General features: G+C 43.3%; 1 protein-coding gene across 7 annotated transcripts in view; it reads left to right on the forward strand.

The window, feature by feature from the left end:
• The window catches only part of DLG2 (discs large MAGUK scaffold protein 2), a 2,330,119-nt gene that overhangs the window by 1,098,873 nt on the left and 1,205,440 nt on the right, over positions 1-25,806 (forward strand). For all 7 annotated transcript variants that reach the window (XM_061406089.1, XM_061406091.1, XM_061406093.1 and 4 more), the window contains one exon: positions 25,292-25,453. In XM_061406089.1, the coding sequence (XP_061262073.1) occupies positions 25,292-25,453 (162 nt within the window). The remainder of the gene's footprint in view (positions 1-25,291; positions 25,454-25,806) is intronic.

A 25,806-nucleotide genomic window follows, 5' to 3' on the forward strand; every position in this document is an offset into this window, starting at 1 on the left:
AAGAAACATATACAAGACTATTATAGCCACATTGTCATAATAGTGTTATTATTCCAGAAAGGACAGTGTAAAAGTAGTGTGAATGCCCTTTAGCAAGAAAATGGTATGTGTTATATCATATAATGTCATACTGTACAAAAGTTGAAAGAAATGAACTAGACCTGTATACATCAACATGAATGGATTCCATAATACTGCAGAGAAAGAGCTACAGTATGCAACTGCTTATTTAAAGTTTCAAAAAAGACAAACTATACAGTTTTTAGGGCTTCCATATCAGTCAAGGTCCTACCACAGAAATGAAACCAGTCTCTGTGTGTTGTATGTGTGTGTGTGTGTATTAAAGGAATTTTTAAAGGAACTAGCTTATGTGATTGTGGAGGCGGACAAGTCTAAAATCCATAGGGGAGCCCAACAGGTTGGAGACTCTTTAACATTCCAGTAATGAGATTTATTCTTCTCAGAAATCTTAATTTTGCTCTTAAATCTTTTCAGCTGATTAGAAGAGGCCAAGTTAGGTTGAGGTTAATCTCCTTTACTTAAAATCAACTTATTGTATCTATAAACCACAATCACAAAATTTCTTCACAGCAAAACCTAGATTAAATAATGGCATACTCTAAGTTAGCCAAGTTGACACATAAAATTGACCATCAGAGATGCATATCTCAATGTAGTGATATCATTGAGAAAAACAAGAAATTGTAAATACAAAATGTAGCAGTGACTTTGGGGGATGGGGAGATAGGTATGACTGAAGATAAGTACCCAGCAGTTTTCCCTCTGTTGAAAATATTCCACTTCTTAAAGCTGAGTGACAGAGCTTGTTATATTCCTTATAGCGTGTATGGCTGATAAAAAATTATTGTGTCTGCATGAAAGACTTCCTAATGAATTTTAAATGTAATTTTATTGGAGTGGTTTGCCATTCCCTTCTCCAGGGGATCTTCCCAGCTCAGGGGGTGAACCCAGGTCTCCTGCATTGCAGGCAGATTCTTTACTGTCTGAGCCACCAGGGAAGCCCTTTTAATCGAAATACAAAATAATTATTTTCTAAGAACATGTAATGTTGGAATGTTGGAAAAGACCCTGATTCTGGGAAAGATTGAAGGCGGGAGGAGAAGGGGACAACAGAGGATGAGATGGTTGGATGGCATCACCGACTCAATGCACATGAGTTTGAATAAGCTCCGGGAATTGGTGATGGACAGGGAGGCCTGGCGTGCTGCAGTCCATGGGGTCGCTAAGAGTCGGACACGACTGAGTGACTGAACTGAACTGAACTGAACTGAAGAATGTATAAGCTGGGGAGTTGGCCTCTCCTCTCTGCCCTTGTGTGCTTTAGCCATATAGGATTGCTGCTGTGATCCAGATCATAAAGATGAGTCAGGATGAATGTCTAAGTCGCTGTTAGGCCAATGCTCAGGTTTATTAGAAACAATGAAAGGTCCATCTTTGGTGGGAGACAGACACAGAGTATCTAATGCTTCAGGCAGATTATGTCCAGTTACTTAGAGCCTACCTGTTACCTGACTTCTTCCTCTTTCCTCCAAGGCAAAGACCTATTCCATCACCAGCTGTTGGAGAGTTTCTTATATTTTATTACATCTGATTTCTTCGGACACAAGATGTTACAATGTTGCAGGAATGAGATACATGGACATTTGAAATGGTTTTGTGGGTGAAAACTTGGAGCTGTGGGCCTCGGATGTGTTCTCATTGTAGAAGGAGCTCGCTGACCTGCAGACTCTGCTGCATGCCTATGCCAGGAGCGAGCCTGGGTGCTGAGAGCTGGTGCCCCACCCCCGCGGCTTCCCACTCCCCCTTCTAGCCCGTTCTCCACCAGCTGCCAGAGGGCTAAAGTAAAAAACACGCAACATACAGTTTACTATCTTAGCTATTTTTAAATGTACAGTTCAGTAGTGTTCAGGATGCTTACATTATTGTATAACAGATCTCCAGAAGTTTTCATCTTGAAAAACTGAAGCAATATGTATTAGGTAAAAGCTCTCCTTGTCCCCTTCTTGCCCTTGGCGCTCACTGGGCCTCCTTTCTCCTTCTGTGAATTTGACTACACTAAATACCTCATATACGTGGAATCATACAGTGTTTGTCTTTTTATGACTGGCTCCTTTATTTTAATATCTTCAAGGTTTGGATCATTTGACAGAAATTTCTCTTTTTAAGGCTAAACGGTATTCCGCTGTGCATATATGCTGCATTGTGTTTATCCAGCCATCTGTCGATGGACTTTGGGTTCCAGCCACCTTTCTGCTGCTGTGAATAGTGCAGCTATGAACATGGGTGCGGATATCGCTCTGAGATCTTGCTTTCAGTTCTTTCAGATATATTCCCAGAAGAGATAGCTGCATCTATGGTAGTTCTGTTTTCATTCTTTTGATGAGCCTCTCTAGTGTTTTCCAGAGTGGTTGCAACATTTTTCAAGATCACCTGTAGCGCAAGAGTGAGACTTTTAAAACTAAATCAGATCCATAACTTTTCTGTTGACATCCTTTGTTGGATTCCCATTTTTCTCAGGACCTCAATCCTTCCCAAGCCCTCCAGGGTCCTGTGTGGTCTGATCCCAGGTTACCTTTCCTGCTTATATTGCATATCACCCCTATCTCTTCAGAAAACTCTGTCAGATGTTAAACCCACCTTGCTTTGGTGGTGTTGTTGTTCAGAGCTGTTTATGGTTATTCTTGCCTTTATTTGGAATACTGTCTGCCCAACTCCTTATACAGAAATGCTCCTACCCTTCAGGATTCAGCTTTTATAACATCCTTATAGAAAATGTCCCTTGACCTCCTCTATTGAATAAGTTTTTTTTCCTTCGTGATCTCTTGGAGCACCTTCACTTTGCCTGGGCTACCTGGGGTTGTTTTAGTTATTTTTTAATTCTATTTTGTCTTTCACTTGTTGTAGAAGCAAAGCTTCATAGAGAACAAATATTGTCTGTCCTGTTCATTATTGGATTCCAGCACCTAATAAACTTACAGCTTATCCTACGCTCAAGGTTCAAGAAGTTGCATCCAAATTAAGGTGGGGGAATATTTTTAGACTAAAGAGTGTCATGTTTGGAAAATTTCCCTATAATTGTTAACCTTTCATATCTAGGTAGAACCTTTAAACAGAAGAAAATAAAACACACACAGAAACTGGAAATGTAGCCAAGAACTGAGTGGACCAACGTGGGTCTAAACAGAGGCTGGAGATCGCCTGTGGCTTTTAGAGCAAAGTTGTTTTTGTTTTGTTTTAGTTTTTTGGTTGGCTTTTCTCGTCTCTTCTTTTTATTGATGATGAAGAGGGAACACGCACTAGGTGACCTCTATTAACCCTGCCAAGTCTAGTTTACAAAAGTCCAAACTGCGTAACAGTGTAATCGTTCAGGCTCCATTCTTGGGAACGATAAACTTATTAGTTATATTTCAGATTTTGAATTGGCTATTTACCCCAAGCAGTTCATTCTTCAAACTTCCCTCAGCTGTGAGTTTCATATCTCAGAGTTTAAGGAGTGGGTGACACACTGATTTATATCGTAGCATATGCGTGGTGAGGATCCCCAGGGGGTGCCCTGGTAAAGAGTCCACCCGCCCATGCAGGAACTCGAAAGATGCAAGTTCGATCCCTGGGTTGCGAAGATCCCCTCAAGTAGGAAATGGCAACCCACTCCAGTATTCTTGCCTGGAAAATTCCATGGACAGAGGAGCCTGACGGGCTACAGTCCATGGTGTCACAGAGTTAGACATGACTAAGCACACATCACTGACTGATGTAAATGTTGATATCCTTTGACTGATATTTCTGTGTCCCAGAATATATTTAATTTTAATCTAGCATACCCATTTAAGGCTCTAAACTAAACCCTCTGGAGAAAATGAATGTAAGAACTTGACTTCACGCATTTTACCATCTTAAGAAGTTATGCTCTGTCGTCACTCCTCCCTGACTTTGAACCTACTGGTTTTATTTTGGGGGCCAGTATCCTGGCTGCCTCTTGCCTAATGTATTTTCAGTCTATAAGAGAAATCACAGGCACCTTATTCTCCAGGAAACTGCCCCTGTCTAGTCCCAAACCTAGGTGAAGTGCACTTCTAGAGGAACCTGTGAATACACACTTTAGTGTTGCATTTCATCAATTCTAAGACGTACTTTGAAGTATTTAGCTTTTCTGAAATAAAGATTTCTTGTCAATGATATCTTCAATTGATTATATTTGTTAGTCTTAGCTACTGAAAAGGGAGCTCAGTGGGGAGCGGGACTGTGTTTTACCTCTGTAAAGATTAGCCATGTCTATCACGGTGCCTCAGCAACTCACTGCAAGTGCTTAATGAAAGGGTGGACAGATGGGAAAACTAGAAATTCAGTGATAGAAAGTTTCATTGTGAGAGCAGTACAAACCAGAGATAAAGCGCATCTGTGTGAGAAATATCAGGGGAGACTGAAGAAAAAGATACATTTGAACAGAACTTCAGAAAAGAGCAAGGCATTCCCCACTTGTGACGTAAGGAGCATTTTTCACAGCAGAAGAAAGAGCGTAAGACAGAAAGATGGGAAAGATGAGTGAAACTTCAGAAAAATGTTGCTTGGCTACTTTCAAGGAAATGCAAGTGGGTAAAAAGGACATAGATAGACACAGGATTTTAGAGAGTTTGAGTGCATCATGAGTGTGATGGCCAACCATCCATGTTCTATTCTGGAACAGTAGTGAACGACTCAAGGGCTTTCAAGGGTTGAATGGCCAAAGTTGTGCTTAAAGATGTATCTAGGGGTGATTTGTTAAGTGAATTGTTTGGTGGAGACAATATAGATAATAAAACTAGTTACTAAGCGGCTTTCACTCATACAGCAAACATTTGTTCAGCACTTATTGAGTACCGGACACAGGTGCCATAGCAATAAATAAGAAACTCAGTTGTTATCTTCAAAGATCTTATCATTTATAAAGGCAGACAGTCAAATCAAGGAGAAAAAGTATACAATAAAGCGTGTCCTGTGTGTGCACATGGTCCATGAGTCCTGACCCCCGTCTAAGACTGGGCGCAGACAGGGGAAACGGGTCGATCAGTGAAGGAAGCCCCTGGGAAGGAGGTATCTTCTTAGCTGAGCCCTGAACGTGAAAGATGACAGAAGGCATCTGAGAGGCGGTAAGTGCAAGGTCCCGGGGGTGATGTATCTCTCTTACTTCCCATCGTAGATAATTCAGAATGGTGGAATGATGGGTTGTGGGGATGAGGTGGGAAAAGATGGAAAGGTGGAGGAAGGCAGGTTGGTGTGTCAGGGCAGGAAGAGAGGCCAAATGTGCCTGGAGAGGGAAGGAGGAAGCAAGTATAGTATTCTGGAGGGAGTAACCAAGGGCCTGATGGGGCAATGGAGATGGAAAAAAAAAAAAAACAAGAGTCTCTTCTGAAGTAGAATATATTTAACTTATAATAGACTCATGCACTTGGCAGAATGTATTAGGTTGGCCAAAATGTTCCTTTGAGTTTTTCCATAAGATGTTATGGAAAATCTCAAACAACGTTTTTGGCCAATTCAGTTCAGTCGCTCAGTCGTGTCTGACTCTTTGCGACCCCATGGGTTGCAGCACACAGGCCTCCCTGTCCATCACCAACTCCCAGAGTTTACTCAAACTCATGTCCATTGAGTCGGTGGTGCCATCCAACCATCTCATCCTCTGTCGTCCCCTTCTCCTCCCGCCTTCAATCTTTTGGCCAACTCCATATTAAATCCCTCCTGTGTACCAGAGGGTTTCTAAGATGACGACAGCTATAGCATCACAATCTTATCGAAATCATCTTGGCCTTGAATATGACATTAAGCGTCATGTCCTGCTAACCGAGTCATGTTGATCTTACTCTAGAAGTCATGAGAAGGGAAGGACGCTGAAGGATCATCTTCTCTGTGTAGCTTTGCATTTGGGTGACTAGGGAAATGGCAGTATCGCCGGCTAGATTATCTCTATTTTCACTTTCTCCCAATCGGATTCTGTGGCTCCACCAGGATAGAGAGGAGCTTGCAGACCTTGACATTTAAACCAAAGGACTGAAGTATCTACCATACACGGAAGAAATGGTTGAGTCAGAGAATACGAAATGCACAATACCTGAGAGAGAGCGTACAGCTCAGTATTAAAGGCAGGGGTTGTGAAAATAGTGAGCTATGAATCTTAGCTCCTATACCAGCTGTGTGAACTAACTTACTTAACTTCTGCCTCTCATTTCTTATCTGGAAAATGAGAGAAATCAATTATAACTACTATAAGTTTGATGTAAAAATTAGATGAATAAAATACTTACAAGCACCAATATATACACGTGCCACATTGTAGGCATTCATCTGAAAGGTGGTACTGCCAGTTTGCAGTAGGGCAGAAGAACAGAAAATGAGAAAACATTCTAGGTTTTTTAAATGTGGGGCTTACACCTTAGAGGCAAAATAGCATCCTGCAATTGTGCTTTCAATTGCATGGTCAAGTAACCTAGATTCTCTACAGAAATGACTTCCCAAGAGAAGTATATCTCATTTGGAGATTGAACCACCATAAGCACGCACAAACTATGAAGCAACTTTGAGGACATATTAGTATTTTTATAACAGTATTTGATGGCCAAATAATCCTCTTTGGTTAGAACCTACTGCCAGTGAGGCCAGGGTCAAGGCCATACCTTCTGTCTTTGATCTTACACCTGTTTCATGTTCCAAAGTCACTCAAGGGCAGCTTGTCATGAGGGGCTTGGGGACAAAGGCAGGTGGCTGAGAACAGCTGGATGGGTCAAGCCCACTTGGGCCACCAGCAGAGACAGTTTGGGCAGTGGTCCACTTAGACTTGGGCATCTCCCCATGGAGAGCATAGCATTCATGCTTGCTGCAGGGTAATGGAAGCATGTTGAGGGGGAAGAAAAAGAGAATTCAAGCAAAGATCTGTATTATCTAATATAACTAATGTCTGACTCAGAGCTCATGTATTTTTTACTACTGTATCCCCAGCACTTGAAATGTGATTCATATATAATATGCTTGATGACCGCTTTGTTGAATGAATGGATGATGATGTTTCTTATTAGGAAGGGATTTTACTCTCTCTAGCATCCAAGAGGAAGGCTTGTGTCAACAGAATGTCCAGGAAAACCCAGGAACACGCACACGGCAGGTCAGAAAGAATCCAGGAGAGGTTCTCATCTCCGGTGGGCAGGTGGCTTAGTCTTGGGGAGTCAGATATGGATGGAAGGGCTGGGGTGGGGGGGTGCCGACTCCACAGCAGGTTCTGAGGTCCAGAAGCTCAGTGGGTCATAAGAGGAGCGTGAGTGGGCAGTGGTGGTACATTCACCACTGTGTCTGAGACTCTCTTCTCTCTGCCCTCTGGGTGAAAGTGATGATCACGGCAGAAGAGGCCAGAAGCCTTGGCCCAGATGGAAACAGTGGTTCAAAGGGTAAGATGTCCTCACATACAGAGGAAAAAAAAACCAAAAAACTAATCTTAGTGCTTCCCAGGTGACACAAGTACTAAAGAATCTGCCAAAGCAGGAGGCTCAACAGACATGGGTTCAATCCCTGTGTCAGGAAGATCCCCTGGAGAAGGAAGTAGCAACCCACTCGAGTATTCTTGCCTGGGAAACTCCATGGACAGAGGAGCCTTGTGGGCCTGGTCCATGGGGGTCACAAAGAGTCAGACACGACTGAGCAGGCACTTGCTCATTTTAGTGCACTGGAGGCAAGGCCTTCTCAACTCAGTCTGCCTCCTTCAGAGGATTTGTACTGATCTGTAATGCTGCCACACCCCACTCCAGTACTTTTGCCTGGAAAATCCCATGGACGGAGGAGCCTGGTAGGCTGCAGTCCATGGGGTCGCTAGAGTCGGACACGACTGAGCGACTTCACTTTCACTTTTCACTTTCATACATTGGAGAAGGAAATGGCAACCCACTCCAGAGTTCTTGCCTGGAGAATACCAGGGACGGGAAGCTTGGTGGGCTGCCGTCTATGGGTCACACAGAGTCAGACACGACTGAAGCGACTTAGCAGCAGCAGCAGCAACATAATGCTGCCAAGATGCTTGTGAAAGCAGGGAGAAAACCAGCTCCCACAAAGTGATTAGGCTTAATTGAAAGTGTGTGTATGTGTGTATGTGTGTGTGTGTGTGTTGTGACCCTTCTTACTGACTTGCAATGATGGTTGTGTGACGCTGATACAGAAATAGGAAGAGGCTTAGCTTTCCTAATTGTCAATCAGGAGTCAAGCCCTGTGTCAAGACACGTAGACACATCCTCTCATCAATTGCCCATAGCAACACTGTTAGAAGTCTTATTATCTCCGTTTTACAAATGAGGAATCTGAGTTTCAGAGAACTTCCACACTTGCTCCAAGTTGCATTGCTGATTAGTGGCAAGAACGGAATTTAAACGCAGGAAACGGAGGTGTGGGGAGTCTGCGTCACTTAGCTAAGCGTTGTGCTGAGATAAACGTTTCGTCTTTCCTGGGCACCAGGCATCCTGAGCAGAACATGCTTCTAGCCTTCAGCAGTGAGCGACTGACTCTCACTTGCAGACGCTGCAGCAATGGCACAGCTGGTGGCCTGAGTCAGACAGCGACTGCCCACAAGTCTTACTGCCATGGCTCCTTTCCGGCGGCAATGATCCCTGGAGAATTACTCAGTGTTTGAAGTCGTGCTTCAAATGGACAAACTAATTGTTGAGTTTGTTCCCAAATCATTGCTTTGATTTCTTGGTAACAAAGCAATTTGACTTCAAGCCCTGTTTCTTCTCAGCTCCCTCTCCTTCATCTGTGAGCTGCCAATCATCCTTGCATCCTTCAGCCAAAGTTAGCTCAACCAAATTCGTATAATAAACCTTTTCCAGTGAGAATTTTCCCTCACTGTAAAGCTTGCAGTTCACTGGACCTTCTCCATTACAACAAATTAAATGCTTGATCGTATCTTACACACTCTATCGTGTTCACTATTTTTTATTTTCCAAGTAATATTTGCAGCTCAAAAAAATGAAATGAATGATCACACAGAGATGATCACTGTCAATATAGCATGCAAGCTTCCAGAGTTCTTCCCTGCTCTGCATACACTTTCAGTTCAGTTCAGTCACTCAGTCGTGTCTGACTCTTTATGACCCAATGAATCACAGCACACCAGGCTTCCCTGTCCATCACCAACTCCCGGAGTTTACCCAAACTCATGTCCGTTGAGTCAGTGATGCCATCCAGCCATCTCATCCTCTGTTGTCCCCTTCTCCTCCAGCCCCCAATCCCTCCCAGCATCAGGGTCTTTTCCAATGAGTCAGCTCTTTGCATGAGGTGGCCAAAGTATTGGAGTTTCAGCTTCACCATCAGTCCTTCCAATGAACACCCAGGACTCGTCTCCTTTAAGATGGACTGGTTGGATCTCCTTGCAGTCCAAGGGACTCTAAAGAGTCTTCTCCAACACCACAGTTCAAAAACATCAATTCTTTGGTGCTCGGCTTTCTTCACAGTCCAACTCTCTCATCCATACATGGCCATTGGAAAAGCCATAGCCTTGACTAGATGGACCTTTGTTGGCAAAGTAATGTCTCTGCTTTTTAATATGCTATCTAGGTTGGTCATAACTTACCTTCCAAGGAGTAAGCGTCTTTTAATTTCATGGCTGCAGTCACCATCTGCAGTGATTTTGGAGCCCCCCAAAATAAAGTCTGACACTGTTTCCACTGTTTCCCCATCTATTTCCCATGAAGTGATTGGACCGGATACTATAATCTTAGTTTTCTGAATGTTGAGCTTTAAGCCAACTTTTTCACTCTCTTCTTTTACTTTCATCAAGAGGCTTTTTAGTTCCTCTTCACTTTCTGCCATAAGGGTATCATCTACATATCTGAGGTTATTGATATTTCTCCCGGCAATCTTGATTGGAAGAAGCTTGTGCTTCTTCCAGTCCAGCGTTTCTCATGATGTACTCTGCATAGAAGTTAAATAAGCAGGGTGACAATATACAGCCTTGATGTACTCCTTTTCCTATTTGGAACCAGTCTGTTGTTCCATGTCAGGTTCTAACTGTTGCTTCCTGACCTGCATATAGGTTTCTCAAGAGGCAGGTCAGGTGGTCTGGTATTCCCATCTCTTTTAGAATTTTCCACAGTTTATTGTGATCCACACAGTCAAAGGCTTCGGCATAGTCAATAAAGCAGAAATAGATGTTTTTCTGGAACTTTCTTGCTTTTTCCATGATCCAGCAGATGTTAGCAATTTGATCTCTGGTTCCTCTGCCTTTTCTAAAACCAGCTTGAACATCTGGAAGTTCATGGTTCACATATTGCTGAAGCCTGGCTTGGAGAATTTTGAGCATTACTTTACTAGTGTGTGAGATGAGTGCAATTGTGCAGTAGTTTGAGCATTCTCTGGCATTGCCTTTCTTTGGGATTGGAATGAAAACTGACCTTTTCCAGTCCTGTGGCCACTGCTGAGTTTTCCAAATTTGCTGGCATATTGAGTGCAGCACTTTCACAGCATCATCTTTCAGGATTTGGAATAGCTCAACTGGAATTCCATCACCTCCACTAGCTTTGTTCGTAGTGATGCTTTCTAAGGCCCACTTGACTTCACATTCCAGGATGTCTGGCTCTAGGTGAGGAATCACACTTTAGTATATTTTATTGTGCCTCTCAGGTCTGATACACTGCTCTGTGTGCCCAGCTGCTGCTCTGGGTTTGGAGAATCTCGGGTGAGACTACTTCTTTTATGGTTGTGCTTCCTTAGTTGCTCTAACTCGGGGCTGGCAGAGTAGGGGAAGGAGGAAGGGTCCTTGGTTACTGTCCTCCATGTTATATTTTTTCCTGTTCTCAACTCATTGGTCCAGAAAGTCACCATACACGATTGCTTCCAAGTGCCTTACGCCTTAGCCTCGAACAACTCAGTTTCCATGAACCTACCCCACTTCATTACCTGTGCTGCACCGTGAGCCAGTTTCTCATTTTATGACTCAGAATCTGGCAGGGTGCTGTTCCATAATCAGATCTTCTCTACCCTCCAGACAGGTTTCTTGAGTACATTTTATTTTTAGAATGTGCTAGGTGTGGTGGAATACACAAGAGTCCTAGGAATTTATATCTCCACAGGGTGTAGTTTACTTCAGAAACATTTCTTAAGCACCTTCAGAGTCCCAGGCAGAATATTTGCTGCTAGTGTTACAATAATGAAGAAGTGTTTATGTTCTCATGAGAGAATCAGATACATTTATGCTTTAAAAAAAATAATTCTCCAGGTTTCAGTTATGTATACATAGGGAAAGGAGACAGCCATACCTGTGTGTCCAGTGAAAGCATCCTTGAGGACGTCATATATGAGTTGAGTTTTCAGGTTGAGCAATAGCCAGGTAAGAGATAATTGGGAAGGTTATTAGAGGAAGAGAAGATCTCAAGAACAAAACATAGGGAGACTTCTGTGGTGGTCCAGTGGTTAAGAATGCACCTTGCAATGCAGGGGACACAGGTTCGATCCCTGGTCCAGGGAAATCCCAAATGCTGGGGAGCAGCTAAGGCAGTGAGCCACAGCTACTGAGCCTCTGCACCACACCTAGAATTTTCACGCGTCACAAGGAAGGATCTCACATGACACTATCAAAGATCCTGCATGCTGCCAACAGACCAACCCAATGCAGCCAAATAAATAAATACTAAAAAAAAAAAAAAAAAAGAACAAACCATAGGGAGGGGTTGTGTGTTTCCTCTTTACTGTTGTATCCTTAGTACTTAAAATGACTGGTGCCTAGTAGGTGCTCAAGAAATTCTTGTGTTGTTTTTTTTTTTTAAATAAACATTATTTTAAACTATACTCACCATGCTGCATATTGCATCTCCGTGGCTTATTTATTTTTTAAATAGAGGTAAATTCTTGTTAGATGAAAAAATTGAGAGGAGAGTACAGTAGTAGGAGCTGGAAGGGTCAGGATAGGCTGAGTTGAGTGGAGATGGTTTGGGAACGGACGGAAGGTTTTCAGGCTTGAAGATGACATAAAGGAAGGTTGAAAAGTGCTTTGTGGGGTCGGGAGAGCTGTGAGAGTAGAACACAGAGTCTACATGTTGTAGAGTCATGGGAAAAATTGTAATTGCAGGCTTAGGAAAAACTTGAGAATTAAAAAAAAAAAAAAAGCTACATTTTTTCCCCTTCAATTAACTATGTTTTATATTTCCAAACTTTTTGTAATCAAAAATCTAATGTTACAATAGAATAATCATAGCTAACATTAAGGGACCACTTACTGGGTCACAGACACTGTTCTAAGTGGTTTCCATGTATTATCTCCCTTGGGTTTCTCAGAAACTCTGTGAAGGCCTAGTTCCATTTTACAGATTAGATTATCAAGTCTCACAGAAGTTGATAAGTTGCCCAAGGTCATGTAGTACATGGTAGAACTGGAAATTGATCGAGACAACCTCTCTAAAAACTGTACTCTTAGCCACTACTCTATAACTGAAGTTTTAGAAAGTTATTCTAGAATGAGGGACTAAGGAAGAGGAAGCTGAGAGTCATATTTAGAAGCTACAAATGACCGTTCACACTGGTTTCCATTCTGCTGACAATATTAACAGTCTGAAGAGTTCACTCGTCGTCCTCCTCAGGTTTTATGATGCCAGACCTGCAAAGTACAGAACATGACAGCTCCAGAAAGGAGAACATTCAGTTTCATCAAGTAACTACTGTGTGCCAGCTGTGCCGTGTCTCATCCAATGCTCATATGTCTACCAGACTGATCCTGTCATTCCAAGTTTATAGCTTCAGTCAATTGAAGCTCAGAGATACCAGCAACTTGACAAATGTTGCAAGATTTGAAGCCATATTTCTAATGCCAGAATTTACGCACATTCCACTGAATTGGGCTGCCTCTTGGACTCAGCTATGTCCATTTGAAACCCAGCTTTGCCATTTGTTTAACGGTTTGGAGACTCTCTGATCCTGTTTTCTCATTTGGAAAGAGTGATAGTGCCTTCTTTTTCTCAATTCTTGAGCGAGGTACTTGGGCCAATGCTTCTGAGAGTGCTTTGTAAATCATAAATATTGTTGTTTAGTTGCTAAGTCTGACTCTTTGTGACCCCGTGGACTGCAGCCCACCAGGTTTCTCTGTCCGTGGGATTCCCCAGGCAAGAACACTGAAGGGGTTGCCGTTTTCTTCTCCAGGGGATCTTCCTCACTCAGGGATGGAACTAGCGTCTCCTGCATTGACAGATCGATTCTTTATCCCTGAGCCACCAGGGAAGCCCAAAATTGTAAATAGCAACCTGCATATGTGACATTGGGTACAAATTCACTTTACAGTTCCACATCCATCATTTTCCCAAATCATAGGTGTGTGGTCCCATTCTGACTTTTCCAGAGAGCTTAGGCTGTCTAGCCCTATAGTGACCTATGCTGGGAGAGCCCGGCCTTCCCTGGGTGGCTCTGAGTTTTAGGAGATGAAGCTTGCCAAGCTCCATTTCCTGCAACTTCAGTTATAACAGCTGGAGGGCAGCACTGAGCTGGAGCAAGTCCTCTCATGATTATGTAAATCATCAGTTCTTTAAAAAGGATCTTAAGATCAGTTAAATATTCGTGAAAGCATTCTTCCTGGCAGCTCCCGCATTGTAGGTAATTACAGAGGGTTTAAAATATCTGATGTTGCTTGGAAGCACACAAAGCTCAGTCAGCTGCAAGCTGACAGCTGATTTGTAATTTAATTAACATCCTGGCTTGTCCTGTTCTTTGTGGCAAAAAGTAGGAATGTATTTCCTTTCATTAGTGAGTTTGTTTGAAAAAATTCAAATAGAGCACCTGGGAGCGCTTTTCATCCCTCACATCAGTCCCTTCACTTACATCCTGCTCCCGTCTTCGAAAAATTCCTCTTTCAAATGTCCTTTGGGTTAGCTGTATTGCCAATTGTGGATCACTTCATTTTTTTTGAAGGATAACTTCTCTTGGGGAAGATCTGCATGGAATCGGTCATCACTGAGCTTCGACCCACTTTTTTTTATCTTTTATTTTTATTTATTTTTTAATTGGGGGAAGATTACAATGTGGTATTGGCTTCTACACTGCAGCAATGCAAACCATAATTATACATATATCAACTCCTTCCCTTCCCTCCTCCCACCAACCCAGAGCACCGGGCTGGGCTCCCTGTGTTATATAGCAGCTGTCTTATTTTAATGGTAATACATATACATGGATGCTGCTTTCCCTGACCCACTTTTATTAGCTCTTTGAGTGATGGATTTTGCAGAGGGATTTGGCCGCAGACTACTATTTATTCAGTGAGTGTTGGTCGAGAACCTGCCACGTAGCAGATACCAGAGGTGAGTAGTGAACCGAGCAGGCAGGGTGCCAGCCCCATGGAGGTTTTGATTTAAAGGAGGACGCAGACAGTAAGTAAATGATCACAGAAAGAAATGTAAATTTAAAATCTGATGAGTTTTATGAAAAGTGAATACAGGTACCCTGAAATCCTGGTAAGCAGGAAGCAGTGAGATACACGGAGGGGAATTCCATAATCTAGCGGCCCCCAACCTTTTAGGCACCAGAGACTGTGGTCATGCAAGATAATTATTCCATGGACGGGTGGGGAACGTGTGGTTTCAGGATGATTCAAGTGCATTACATTTATTGTACACTTTATTTCTATTATTATTACATCAGCTCCACCTCAGCTCATTGGGCATTAGATCACAGAGCCCTAATCTGCTCAGAGTAGGAAATGGCAATCTGCTCCAGTGTTCTTGTCTGGGAAATTCCATGGACAGAGGAGCCTGGCAGGCTCTGCATGGGAAACCATGGGAGTGCAAAGTGCTGGACACGACTGAGTGACTGAGCACTGCCCTAATCTGAAAAGTCAGGAGGACTCCTTGAGGAAGCAAAGGGGGAAATTAGGTATTTCTGTCTTGCCTTTCCTCCTCCCATTTTCAGTTCAGTTCAGTCACTCAGTCATGTCCGACTCTTTGCGACCCCATGAACGGCAGCACGCCAGGCCTCCCTGTCCATCACCAACTCCCAGAGTCCACCCAAACCCATGTCCATTGAGTCAATGATGCCATCCAGCAGTCTCATCCTCTGTCGTCCCTTCTCCTCCTGCCCTCAATCTTTCCCAGCATCGGGGTCTTTTCAAATGAGTCAGCTCCTCCCACTTTGCTCCTCTCTAAATCCCCCTCCTCCAGATTTGCGGTGTCCATGCAACTGTTCTGGAAGAATAGGTTGGGATGGTGGACAGAAATGATGAAAGGGGAAAGAGAACCCTGCTGCAGTCCAAATGCTAGAGACTGTATTTCAAAATAAAGATGCGAATATACATACTAATCTGCTCAATGCATTAAACATTCTTTTATCTTCTCTCTCTCTTTTTTTCCTCTTTCTTCTTTCCCTCCAGAAGGGAGGCAGTGAATTAGAGAGAGGATGCCAAAGGCATGGTAATGGGGATGAGTCTCGGGTCACAGATTGGCTAGGACATCATGGGAAAAGGAAGAAACTGGAAAAGAGGGCTGGCTAGCTACATACCGCCCAAGTCTCTGGTGAATAAAGTCCCTATAAAGAAACAGCCATTTATTAAGCAAAATATTTTCCTCAAAATAAGATGGTGGAGGCAAGGCCTGGATAAGAATACCCTGTTTTGAAAGATAAACTTATACAGTCTTGAGAAGAAAGGAAAACCCTTTATTTTCATATAATTCATTTTTTGAGACTACTTTCCTCACTCTCTTTTTTTTTTTTTCTGTTTTCTGAGCTTCACTCACTTCTTTCTTAGAGGTTTATCACTCTTTGCCAGACTGTTATTTATGTTTAACTTTCTAAGTGACTTCATGCTTCTCTGAAAATCAGTGCTTCTCTTCTACACATTTTTAAAGCTGAGAGACTTCTCCCAGTGGCAGTATGCAGTTAGCCAAGTCTATTGAGCACCCGCTACCTGGCCCTTGTTCTGGTCTGAGGCTCCTCTGAGACATCTGAGACATCTGTCTCCATCTGAGACAAAGACAGATGGCAGAGGTTCCTGGTCTCAAATAACCATAGATTACACAGGGGGAGTTAAGACTTGACACAAAGAATGCTATCTGTTGCTATATTAACAGAAGGCAAGAAGCCAAGAGGTTTTGAGCATTTACTAAATGTCAGGCTTTGTGTACGAAGCTGTAATCTTGCCTTAAGTTTGTACCTGCTTCACAATGTTGCTGTCAGTCTTAAATGGGATACTTTGTATAACACTCTTTGAAAAGTGCACAACATTTACTATCTTAGAGTTGGACCTTAAAGAAGACTGAGTGCTGAAGAACTGATGCTTTTGAATTGTGCTGTTGGAGAAGACTCTTCGGAGTCCCTTGGACAGCAGGGAGATCCAACTAGTCCTTCCTAAAGGAAATCAGCCCTGAATATTCACTGAAAGGGCTGAAGCTGAAGCTCAAGGACTTTGGCCCCTGATGTGAAGAGCCGACTCACTGGAAAAGACCTTGATGCTGGGAAAGATTGAGGGCACGAGGAGAAAAAGGTGACAGAGGATAAGATGGTTGGATGGCATCACCAGCTCAACGGACATGAGTTTGAGCAGTCTCTGGGAGATAGTAAAGGATAGGGAAGCTTGGTGTGCTTCAGTTCATGGGGTCACAAAGAGTTGGGCATGTTTGAGTGACCAAACAACAAAGGCACTTTCACACACTTCCCTTTCAAGAGCACACAAACATATTCTGGTTCTCATTGACTTGTTTCTGTCTCTCATCAGAACAGTGCCAGCTCCTGCAGCCAGGGGGAAGCAGAGCACTTTTTATTGCAGAAACCACTAGACTCAGGATTTTATTTATGAGGCCTTGAAAACTTTGTGACTTCTCCCTCAGCTATTATACACCTTGCCCTGGCAGCATCATCTTCCAAACCTTGCAGAACCTCCCAGGGATGGACCAGATGCTTGCAGGAACCTGCGTTGGAATCCTGGGAAACTCAGGATGGTTCTGACTCACAACAGGCCTCAACAGAATGCAGTGAGCAGAATTTGATCCAGTCATGGCCATCCACGTGGGAGGGCCCGGTGGCAGAATAAGAGTCCCAGTATGATTGCATGATGATTCAGCTGGGAGGGTTGTTTCATCAGATTGATCATATTATTGCTCAGATGACTTCAGTCTACTTACTTCAGTTAATGTCACATTCATCAGTTTCTATATGTCTTACTATGGTCCACTGGAGATTGAGATGACTATCACTCTGATACTGAATAGGGTTCTTGGCCTTCCTTAATCAACAGAAATTGACAAGAGGCCAAACCAGAAGTTGAGCCAAGGCTTTATCAGGGCTCTTATGCCAGCTTCCCAGGTGGCACAGTGGTAAAAACCACCCCCTGCTAAGCAGGAGAAACAAGTTCATTCCCTGGGTTGGGAAGATCCCCTGGAGTAGGAAATGGTAACCCACTCCAGAAAATTCCATGGACAGAGGAGCCTGGCGGGCTACAGACCATGGGGTCACAGAGTCAGACGTGACTGAGCGACTAAGCACAAGAGCAAAATCAAGTAAAAGGTTTGGTTGTTCGCTCCCTCGATAGGGGCAAGCCACTTCCTTACATGCGATGAGGGTAGGGATGTGTCCAGGGGTTGAGCTGGGACGGTGGCTGAGATGGTTGGCCCACCCCTTTGTGGAGTTGAATGCAGAGGGGCACACACAATACCGTGTTTTTTTTCCAGACACCCAGTTTTTTGACTCCTAGCTCTTCAGAAATGGCAGTTGTTTTTTTTGGGTTTTTTTTTTTTTTTTGGTCTTTGTATCTTTTGTCCCATGCACACAGTTGTTTTTAGTTCCATATAGTCTTTGTATATTGTAGCTCGAGGGGAGGTATGTCCAGGTACAAGCTTTGCAAAACTGCAGCAGAGGGTCCCAGGCCCCAGGCCTCTCTCAACTCCGTCTCTACTCAGAAGTGCTCATGGGCTAGTAGGAGAGACAGACACACAGACAGGTCACTGTGGTTTGCTGCTGCTGCTAAGTCGCTTCAGTCATGTCTGACTCTGTGCGACCCCATAGACAGCAGCCCACCAGGCTCCCCCATCCCTGGGATTCTCCAGGCAAGAACACTGGAGTGGGTTGCCATTTCCTTCTCCAATGCATGAAAGTGAAAAGTGAAAGTGAAGTCGCTCAGTTGTGTCCGACTCTTAGCGACCCCATGGACTACAGCCCACCAGGCCCTCTGTCCATGGGATTTTCCAGGCAAGAGTACTGGAGTGGGGTGCTATTGCCTTAGAGCTGTTATTTAATAGCAGGAAACTGTGAAGAACCCTCAGTTCAGTTTGGTTTAGTTGCTCAGTCCTCTCCGACTCTTTGAGACCCCATGAACTGCAGCACGCCTGTCCTCCCTGTCCATCACCAACTCCCAGAGTTTACTCAAACTCATGTCCATTGATTCGGTGATGCCATCCAGCCATCTCATCCCCTGTTGTCCCCTTCTCCTCCTGCCTTCAATCTTTCCCAGCATCAGGATCTTTTCCAAGGAGTCAGTTCTTCACATCAGGTGACCAAAGTATTGGAGTTTCAGCTTCAGCATCAGTCCTTCCTATGAATATTCAGGACTGATTCCTTTTCGGATGGACTGGTTGGATCTCCTTGTAGTTCAAGGGACCCTCAAGAGTCTTCTCCAACACCACAGTTCAAAAGCATCAATTCTTGGGCACTCAGCTTTCTTTATAGTCCAACTCTCACATCCATACATGACTACTGGAAAAACCATAGCTTTGACTAGATGGACCTTTGTTGGTAAAGTAATGTCTGTGCTTTTTAATATGCTGTCTAGATTGGTTGGTTATAACTTTTCTTCCAAGGAGCAAGCGTCTTTTAATTTCATGGCTGCAATCACCATCTGCATTGATTTTGGAGCCCCCAAAAATGAAGTCTGTCACTGTTTCCACTGTTTCCCCGTCTATTTGCCATGAAGTAATGGGACCAGGTGCCATGATCTTAGTTTTCTGAATGTTGAGCCTCAGGCCAACTTTTTCACTCTCCTCTTTCACTTTCATCAAGAGGATCTTTAGTTCTTCTTTACTTTCTGCCGTAAGGGTGGTGTCATCTGCATATCTGAGGTTATTGATATTTCTCCCAGCAATCTTGATTCCAGCCTGTGCTTTATCCAGCCTGGCATTTCTCATGATGTACTCTGCATATTAGTTAAATAAGCAGGGTGACAATATACAGCCTTGGTGTACTCCTTTCCCGATGTAGAACCAGTCTATTTTTCCATGTCCAGTTCTTACTGTTGCTTCTTGACCTGCATACAGGTTTTTCAGGGGCAGGTAAGGTGGACTGGTATTCCCATCCCTTTAAGAATTTTCCAGTTTGTTATGATCCGCACAGTCAAAGGCTTTGGCATAGTCAATAAAGCAGCAGTTTCTTTCTATTATCATTCTAGATCCTCTTTCAATCTGGAACGCTTCAGAGCTGTTCATTACCTATTTCTCTGTTTACACTCAGTAAAACTCAGTTTTTACTCAGTAATACAGTTGTTTACACAAAACTCAGTTTACCGTCAGTAATACAGTTATCACTGTGCATGTGACTTAGCTGCATGTATGTATTATTTACTCGGTAATTTGTGGCCTTCTCAAGGTCAAGAACTGGTTCACATTCAGTTTGGGTTCTTAGCATGTATAACTGAAAGGAAAGATGTGGTGAGAGACATATAATGCTTAAGAATCTGATATCGTTTGACATTGTGTCAGTCCAATGATGTGGTCTGTTTTTGCTTAAGCCTGAGTTGACAATGTTTCACAATGAAAGAGGTTGCATTCAGGAGCCAGAATTACTTGGTAGCTTGAGCAGGTTATACCCAACTCATCAATTTGTTTAATTGTCAGTCATAACTTTATTCAATAAATAGTTATTGAGCATATGTACCAGGCATTTGGTTAAAGGACTGCAGATATGGGGATAAACCACACCCAAATGGCCCCTGTTCTCACAGAACCTTATAGTGCAATATAAAAACTCCAAATATACACAATCATATTGCATGATAAAAGTTGTGATTTGGGGAGTATAGGCAACTATGGGAATATCCACAAAACCTCGGATTTGCGTTTCATGAAAGCTTCTGAGAAAAGGTAATGTCAAGATTGAGTCCAGAGGATCAGTGAATGTTAAGATGAACAATTTTTACTAATAAAGCATTAATTGATCATCAAGATTGAGCTTACAGTCTAATTTAAGCCTGTATCACTCTTCAAATTGGATCTTAATTTTCTGAAAATAATTAAATAAGTTCTTTACAGTACCATGTAAGGTTAACCAAGTTTATTATCTCTCTGTGTCCTGATTTATTCTGCCAAACAATTCAGTGAGATGTGTATTTTTATGAATGAAATCTTTCTCTATACCAGCTGAATCTTACTGCAAGAATCTTTGAGGAGCTTCTATAATCAGTTTAACTTTGCAAAATGTTACTTTTGGTGTTCTTGGATATTTAGGTTGTAGAACACAAGCACTTCCTGGCTGTGATGAGTGACATGAATATGGCTTTACATATGTTAAAGTTTTTAAAGCTTAAAAAATTCCTCAAAAAACTAAAAATGGAATTTCCATATGATCTAGCAATTCCACTTCTGGGTATCTCTCCAAAATAATTGAAAGCATAGTTCCAAACATGTTTTTGTAAATGCATGTTCATAACAGCTTTACCCTCAATAGCCAAGAGGTTGAAGCAACCAGCAGCTCATCTACAGATGGATGAAGAAACAAAATGTGGTATATACATACAATGGGATATTATTCAGCCTTAAAAAGAAGGAAATCCTGTCACATGCTACAATATGGAGGACACTTGAAGGCATTAAGAAGTAAGCCCGTCACGAGAAGCAAACACCATGTGATTCCACTGATACAAGTCGGAATTGTCAAATTCATAGAGTAGCCAAATTTATATAAACAGAAAGTAGAATGGGGGTTGGCAGCGGCTGTAGGTGAGAAAATGCTGAGTTGTTTAATAAGTAAAGAGTTTCAATTTTGCAAGATGAAATTTGAAGATCGGTTGCACGTCAGTGTGAATAAACTGAAAGTGAAAGTGGAGAGTGAAAAAGTTGGCTTAAAGCTCAATATTCAGAAAACGAAGATCATGGCATCCGGTCCCACCACTTCATGGGAAATTGATGGGGAAACAGTGGAAACAGTGTCAGACTTTATTTTTCTGGTCTCCAAAATCACTACAGATGGTGACTGCAGCCATGAAATTAAAGGACGCTTACTCCTTGGGAGGAAAGTTATGACCAACCTAGATAGCATATTCAAAAGCAGAGACATTACTTTGCCAACAAAGGTTCATCTAGTCAAGGCTATGGTTTTTCCTGTGGTCATGTATGGATGTGAGAGTTGGACTGTAAAGAAGGCTGAGCGCCGAAGCATTGATGCTTTTTGAACTGTGGTGTTGGAGAAGACTCTTGAGAGTCCCTTGGACTTCAAGGAGATCCAACCAGTCCATTCTGAAGGAGATTAGCCCTGAGATTTCTTTGGAAGGAATGAGGCTAAAGCTGAAACTCCAGTACTTTGGCCACCTCATGCGAAGAGTTGACTCATTGGAAAAGACTCTGATGCTGGGAGGGATTGGGGGCAGGAGGAAAAGGGACGACAGAGGATGAGATGGCTGGATGGCATCACCAACTCAATGGACGTCAGTCTGAGTGAACTCTGGGAGTTGGTGATGGACAGGGAGGCCTGGCATGCTGCGATTCATGGGGTCGCAAAGAGTCGGACACGACTGAGTGGCTGATCTGATCTGATCTGATCTGATACACATAAAAGGGGCTTCCCTAGTGGCTCAGATGATAGACAATCTGCCTGCAGTGCAGGAGACCCGGGTTGGACTCCTGAGTTGAGAAGATCCCCTGGAGAAGGGAATGGCAACCCACTGCAGTGTTCTTGCCTGGGAAATTCCATCAACAGAGGAGCCTGGGTGGCTACAGTCCGTGGGATCGCAGAGTCAGATACAACTGAGCGAGTAACACACTTTCATATGCTTAAAACAGTTCAGCTGGTAAATTTTATGTGTATTTAACAATTTTTATTTTTATTTTTTGTCTTTTATTTATTTATCTTTAATTTATTTTATTTTATTTTTTCACTTTACAATATTGTATTGGTTTTGCCATATATCAACATGAATCTGCCACAGGTATACACGTGTTCCGCATCCTGAACCCTCCTCCCTTCTCCCTCCCTGTACCATCCCTCTAGGTCGTCCCAGTGCACCAGCCCCAAGCATCCAGTATCATGCATCGAACCTGGACTGGCGACTCATTTCATATATGATATTATACATGTTTCAATGTCATTCTCCCAAATCATCCCACCCTCTCCCTCTCCCACAGAGTCCAAGACTGTATTTAACAATTTTTTTAAAAAATCCTTTAAAATTGGAGGTAATGATACGTTTATGTTTATTCCATAGTCTTGCCATAAGAGCGGTGAGATACAGGAGTTCAGCACTAGTGGGGACTCAGCTCATGTAGTGGTGTTGGGGGTCACTTACCACGAGGAAAGGAAGCTTGAGCTCTGTCACGTGGTCAGTGGGAGCCACTGAGGTGTTTTAAAGAGAAAGACTCTGTCACTGTAAGATTCAGAAAGCCTGCCCCTTGGCATATGTACAGCGGCCGTCCTTAACCGTTTTGGCACAGGGACCAGTTTGGTGGAAGACATTTTTTTCGCTGGCTGGGGTGGGGCGGGGATGGTTTCAGGATGATTCAAGCACATGACCTGATTATCCTGCCGCTGATCTGGCAGGAGGTGGTGCTCAGGCAGTAATACAAGCGATGGGGGGCAGCTGCAAATACAGATGACGCTTCACGTGCTCGCTGGCCGCTCACTTCTGTTGAGCGACCCCGTTTCCAACAGTCCATAAGACTGCTATTTGTTCGTGGCCCGAGGGTTGGGGACCCCTGTTGGCCAGGATGTATGGGAAAGGGGCAACCTCAGCAGCAGTCTGTCCAGTCCAGAGGCTGCTGCTGTGGTCCAGCTGAGAGCTGCCAACCCGAATGTGGGCAGTGGTTCACGGAGGTGGTAGGAGATGAGGACCAAGTAGGCTCAAGAGCTATCTGAGATAATAATGAGGTAGACTCAGTGATTTATTGAACTGGCAGATGGCAGGGGGTGAAAGAGAGGATGGAGACTCACTGACTCCTACTTTTCTGGCTCGGGGGATCGCAGAGATGGCAGTGCCTCCCAGAGAGAGAACTGAAGAAGGGGGAGGAGTCGTGGAGGGGCTGTAGGCTGAAAGCCAGAGACACTAAACTGGGCATGTGTATGACATTATTCCACTTCCAGCAAACCCCACATAACTGATCCAGAATGAATATTAAGCTTGATTCATGTTTCTAAGTCAGATGACCTTCCCAAATTATTCATAGAGTTAGGAAAATAAAAGTATGGTATTTTGTAATGCACAGGAATGTTCTACCCTCATTTTGTTGTCTGTCCTCCATGAAGTGCTTTTTTTTTTTTTTTTAACCAAGCTGCTGTAGGCTTGGATTTCATCTCCTTTTGGGAATGGGGGCCGGGGGAGCTTTATGAGAGTAGAAAGAGGATTCAGATTCCGATTATCTGGACAGGATCCTGGCTCTCATGACCAGTATGTAGGGGGTCCTGGACAAATCTCTTAACCTCTCTAAATGTCAGTTCTCTCATAAGTAAAATGGAGCATCACAGATAAGAAGAATTGGAATGAAAGAAATAAATGAGAGTTCTCTGCAAACTGCTTCATGATATTGTCAGCTGTAATTTTTGTTTTGAAACTGATATTAAGCTGGGAACACTGTGGAAAGCCTCCCTGGAAAATAAAAGTAATGATGATCAACTGAGTAAGAATGGACTCGAGATTGAATTGCCAACCTTGAGTGGTTCCTCTTGTTACTGTCAGTTTATGAGTCAGCTGGAGAGCTGATGTTTAAGAAATCATATTTCTCACCTAAAAATGAGAGAAACATAAGCATGGTTTTGTAAGAAAATGTGTTGTTTGTGACTTGATATGATAATAGTAGCTGTCGGCGATGATAAGAAAGGGGTGCTGGGAAGTGGTAGTCGGTGATGATAAGAAAGGGGTGCTGGGAAGTGGTAGTCGGTGATGATAAGAAAGGGGTGCTGGGAAGTGGTAGGTGTCACAGGTAAACCTGTGGTGTTATGTCAGTTTTGGATCTCCTCCCCCAATTACCCCTTTGCCATTCACAGGGAGCAAAGGAAAAACAAGGCAAACTAACATTTTATCAGCTGGGTTGCATGTAGGATATAGAGTGTTCCGTTTTTTCTCCCCCAAGTAAACTAATAGCCATGAAACAGTGAGACTCTAACAGTGGGGTAGGTCTGAAGGAAATGGGGTGAGAAGCAAAGAGAGACAGAAGAAGGGGACACCCAGGCCAAGGCTGGAGATGGAGACTGACCCATGGCCGTGTTGACCCTCCACAGAGCGTGCCTTGTCCTGGCCCATTTCTCTCTCTGCCAGCTCCCTTTGGTGTGCTTGGAAGACCCAGAGGAGGGCCTTACTGTTGACAGAGGATGCTCTTACTATTACAGGCGTGTGGAAGGAAGATGACAAAGAGCAAAAGGGACCAAGAGAGAAGGAACTGTTTCCTTATCTGTTTCCCTTCAGGGAATCCTCTCAATATAATTCAGGCAGATTTTTTTGGGGGGGGAGGGCGGCCTTAATTGTTAATTTCTTTAAACGAAAGCTCCATCTTTGGAAATTGTGAACCTTTGTCCTAGAGTCTAACTAACCCAAATCAACACTCCTCCTCCTTGGATATGAAAGGAAGAAAATATTCTTTCTTTGGAGGCCAATACAAACAATGCAGGTGGCAGAAATTTTCCCTTATTTCCTAGAAAACTTACAACTTTCATGCTTTCTGAATCAAAATTAGATTCCCCAACTGGTTGCATCAGAATTCTGTCTTCTTGCTCCGCACTTTTTTTTTTTTTTAATTTTCCATCCATGGCCTAAAATTTTTAGCACATATTTAGCTATTCTGATCCTTTGGAGGGATACCTCCTCACCTACTTAGGTAAATTGTCTCAGTGTCATTTGTTATCATGCTTCTATGTTTTATAAACAGAGATAGTACATTAAAGGCAAAGACCAGTCATCAGCATTGCTTGGCATTGATGGTTGGTTCGATGTGGCTTGCCAGTGACCTAGTTTGTGGTGCCCACCCAAAGGGGCTGTAGCAAGGTCTGCTGGGTGATATCAGCCATAGGTGAGCACTGTGCCCTGTACATGAAGTGAGAACGTGAAGTTCAGAACGGTACCTTTTGCAAACACTCATGCTTTTTTTTCCTTTGTCTTTTCTCCTAGAAGTATCGCTATCAAGATGAAGACGCTCCACACGATCATTCCTTACCTCGACTGACCCACGAAGTGAGAGGCCCTGAACTGGTGCACGTGTCAGAAAAGAACCTGTCTCAGATAGAAAATGTCCATGGATATGTCCTGCAGTCTCACATCTCTCCTCTGAAGGTCAGTTCTATTGCTCTTAGAGCTGGCGGCAGGGGATGGTATGCATTGCTAAGGGAGGTGTCTGCTGGCTTAAGTGGGGCTCTTTTAAAACACTACGGTGGGACATGGTTGCCAAAGCGTCTTTCTGTGGTTTGGAGGTTTACCTGGAATTCCTGACACAGGACAGTTACTCTCACTGTTATTTGTTTAAGTGTCTGGAAAATCCTTTTAGTTTCTGCAAATGGGCTAAGGAGAGACCAAACACTGACAAACTGAATGGGAAAATACATGGATCCGTGTATTTTCAGAGCCCACAAGGACATCAAGATTCCGTTCAAATTGTATTTCTCCCTCTATTTGCTTGGCTCCAGATA

The sequence above is a fragment of the Bos javanicus genome, chromosome 29 (assembly GCF_032452875.1).
Source record: "Bos javanicus breed banteng chromosome 29, ARS-OSU_banteng_1.0, whole genome shotgun sequence".
Classification (NCBI taxonomy): domain Eukaryota; kingdom Metazoa; phylum Chordata; class Mammalia; order Artiodactyla; family Bovidae; genus Bos; species Bos javanicus.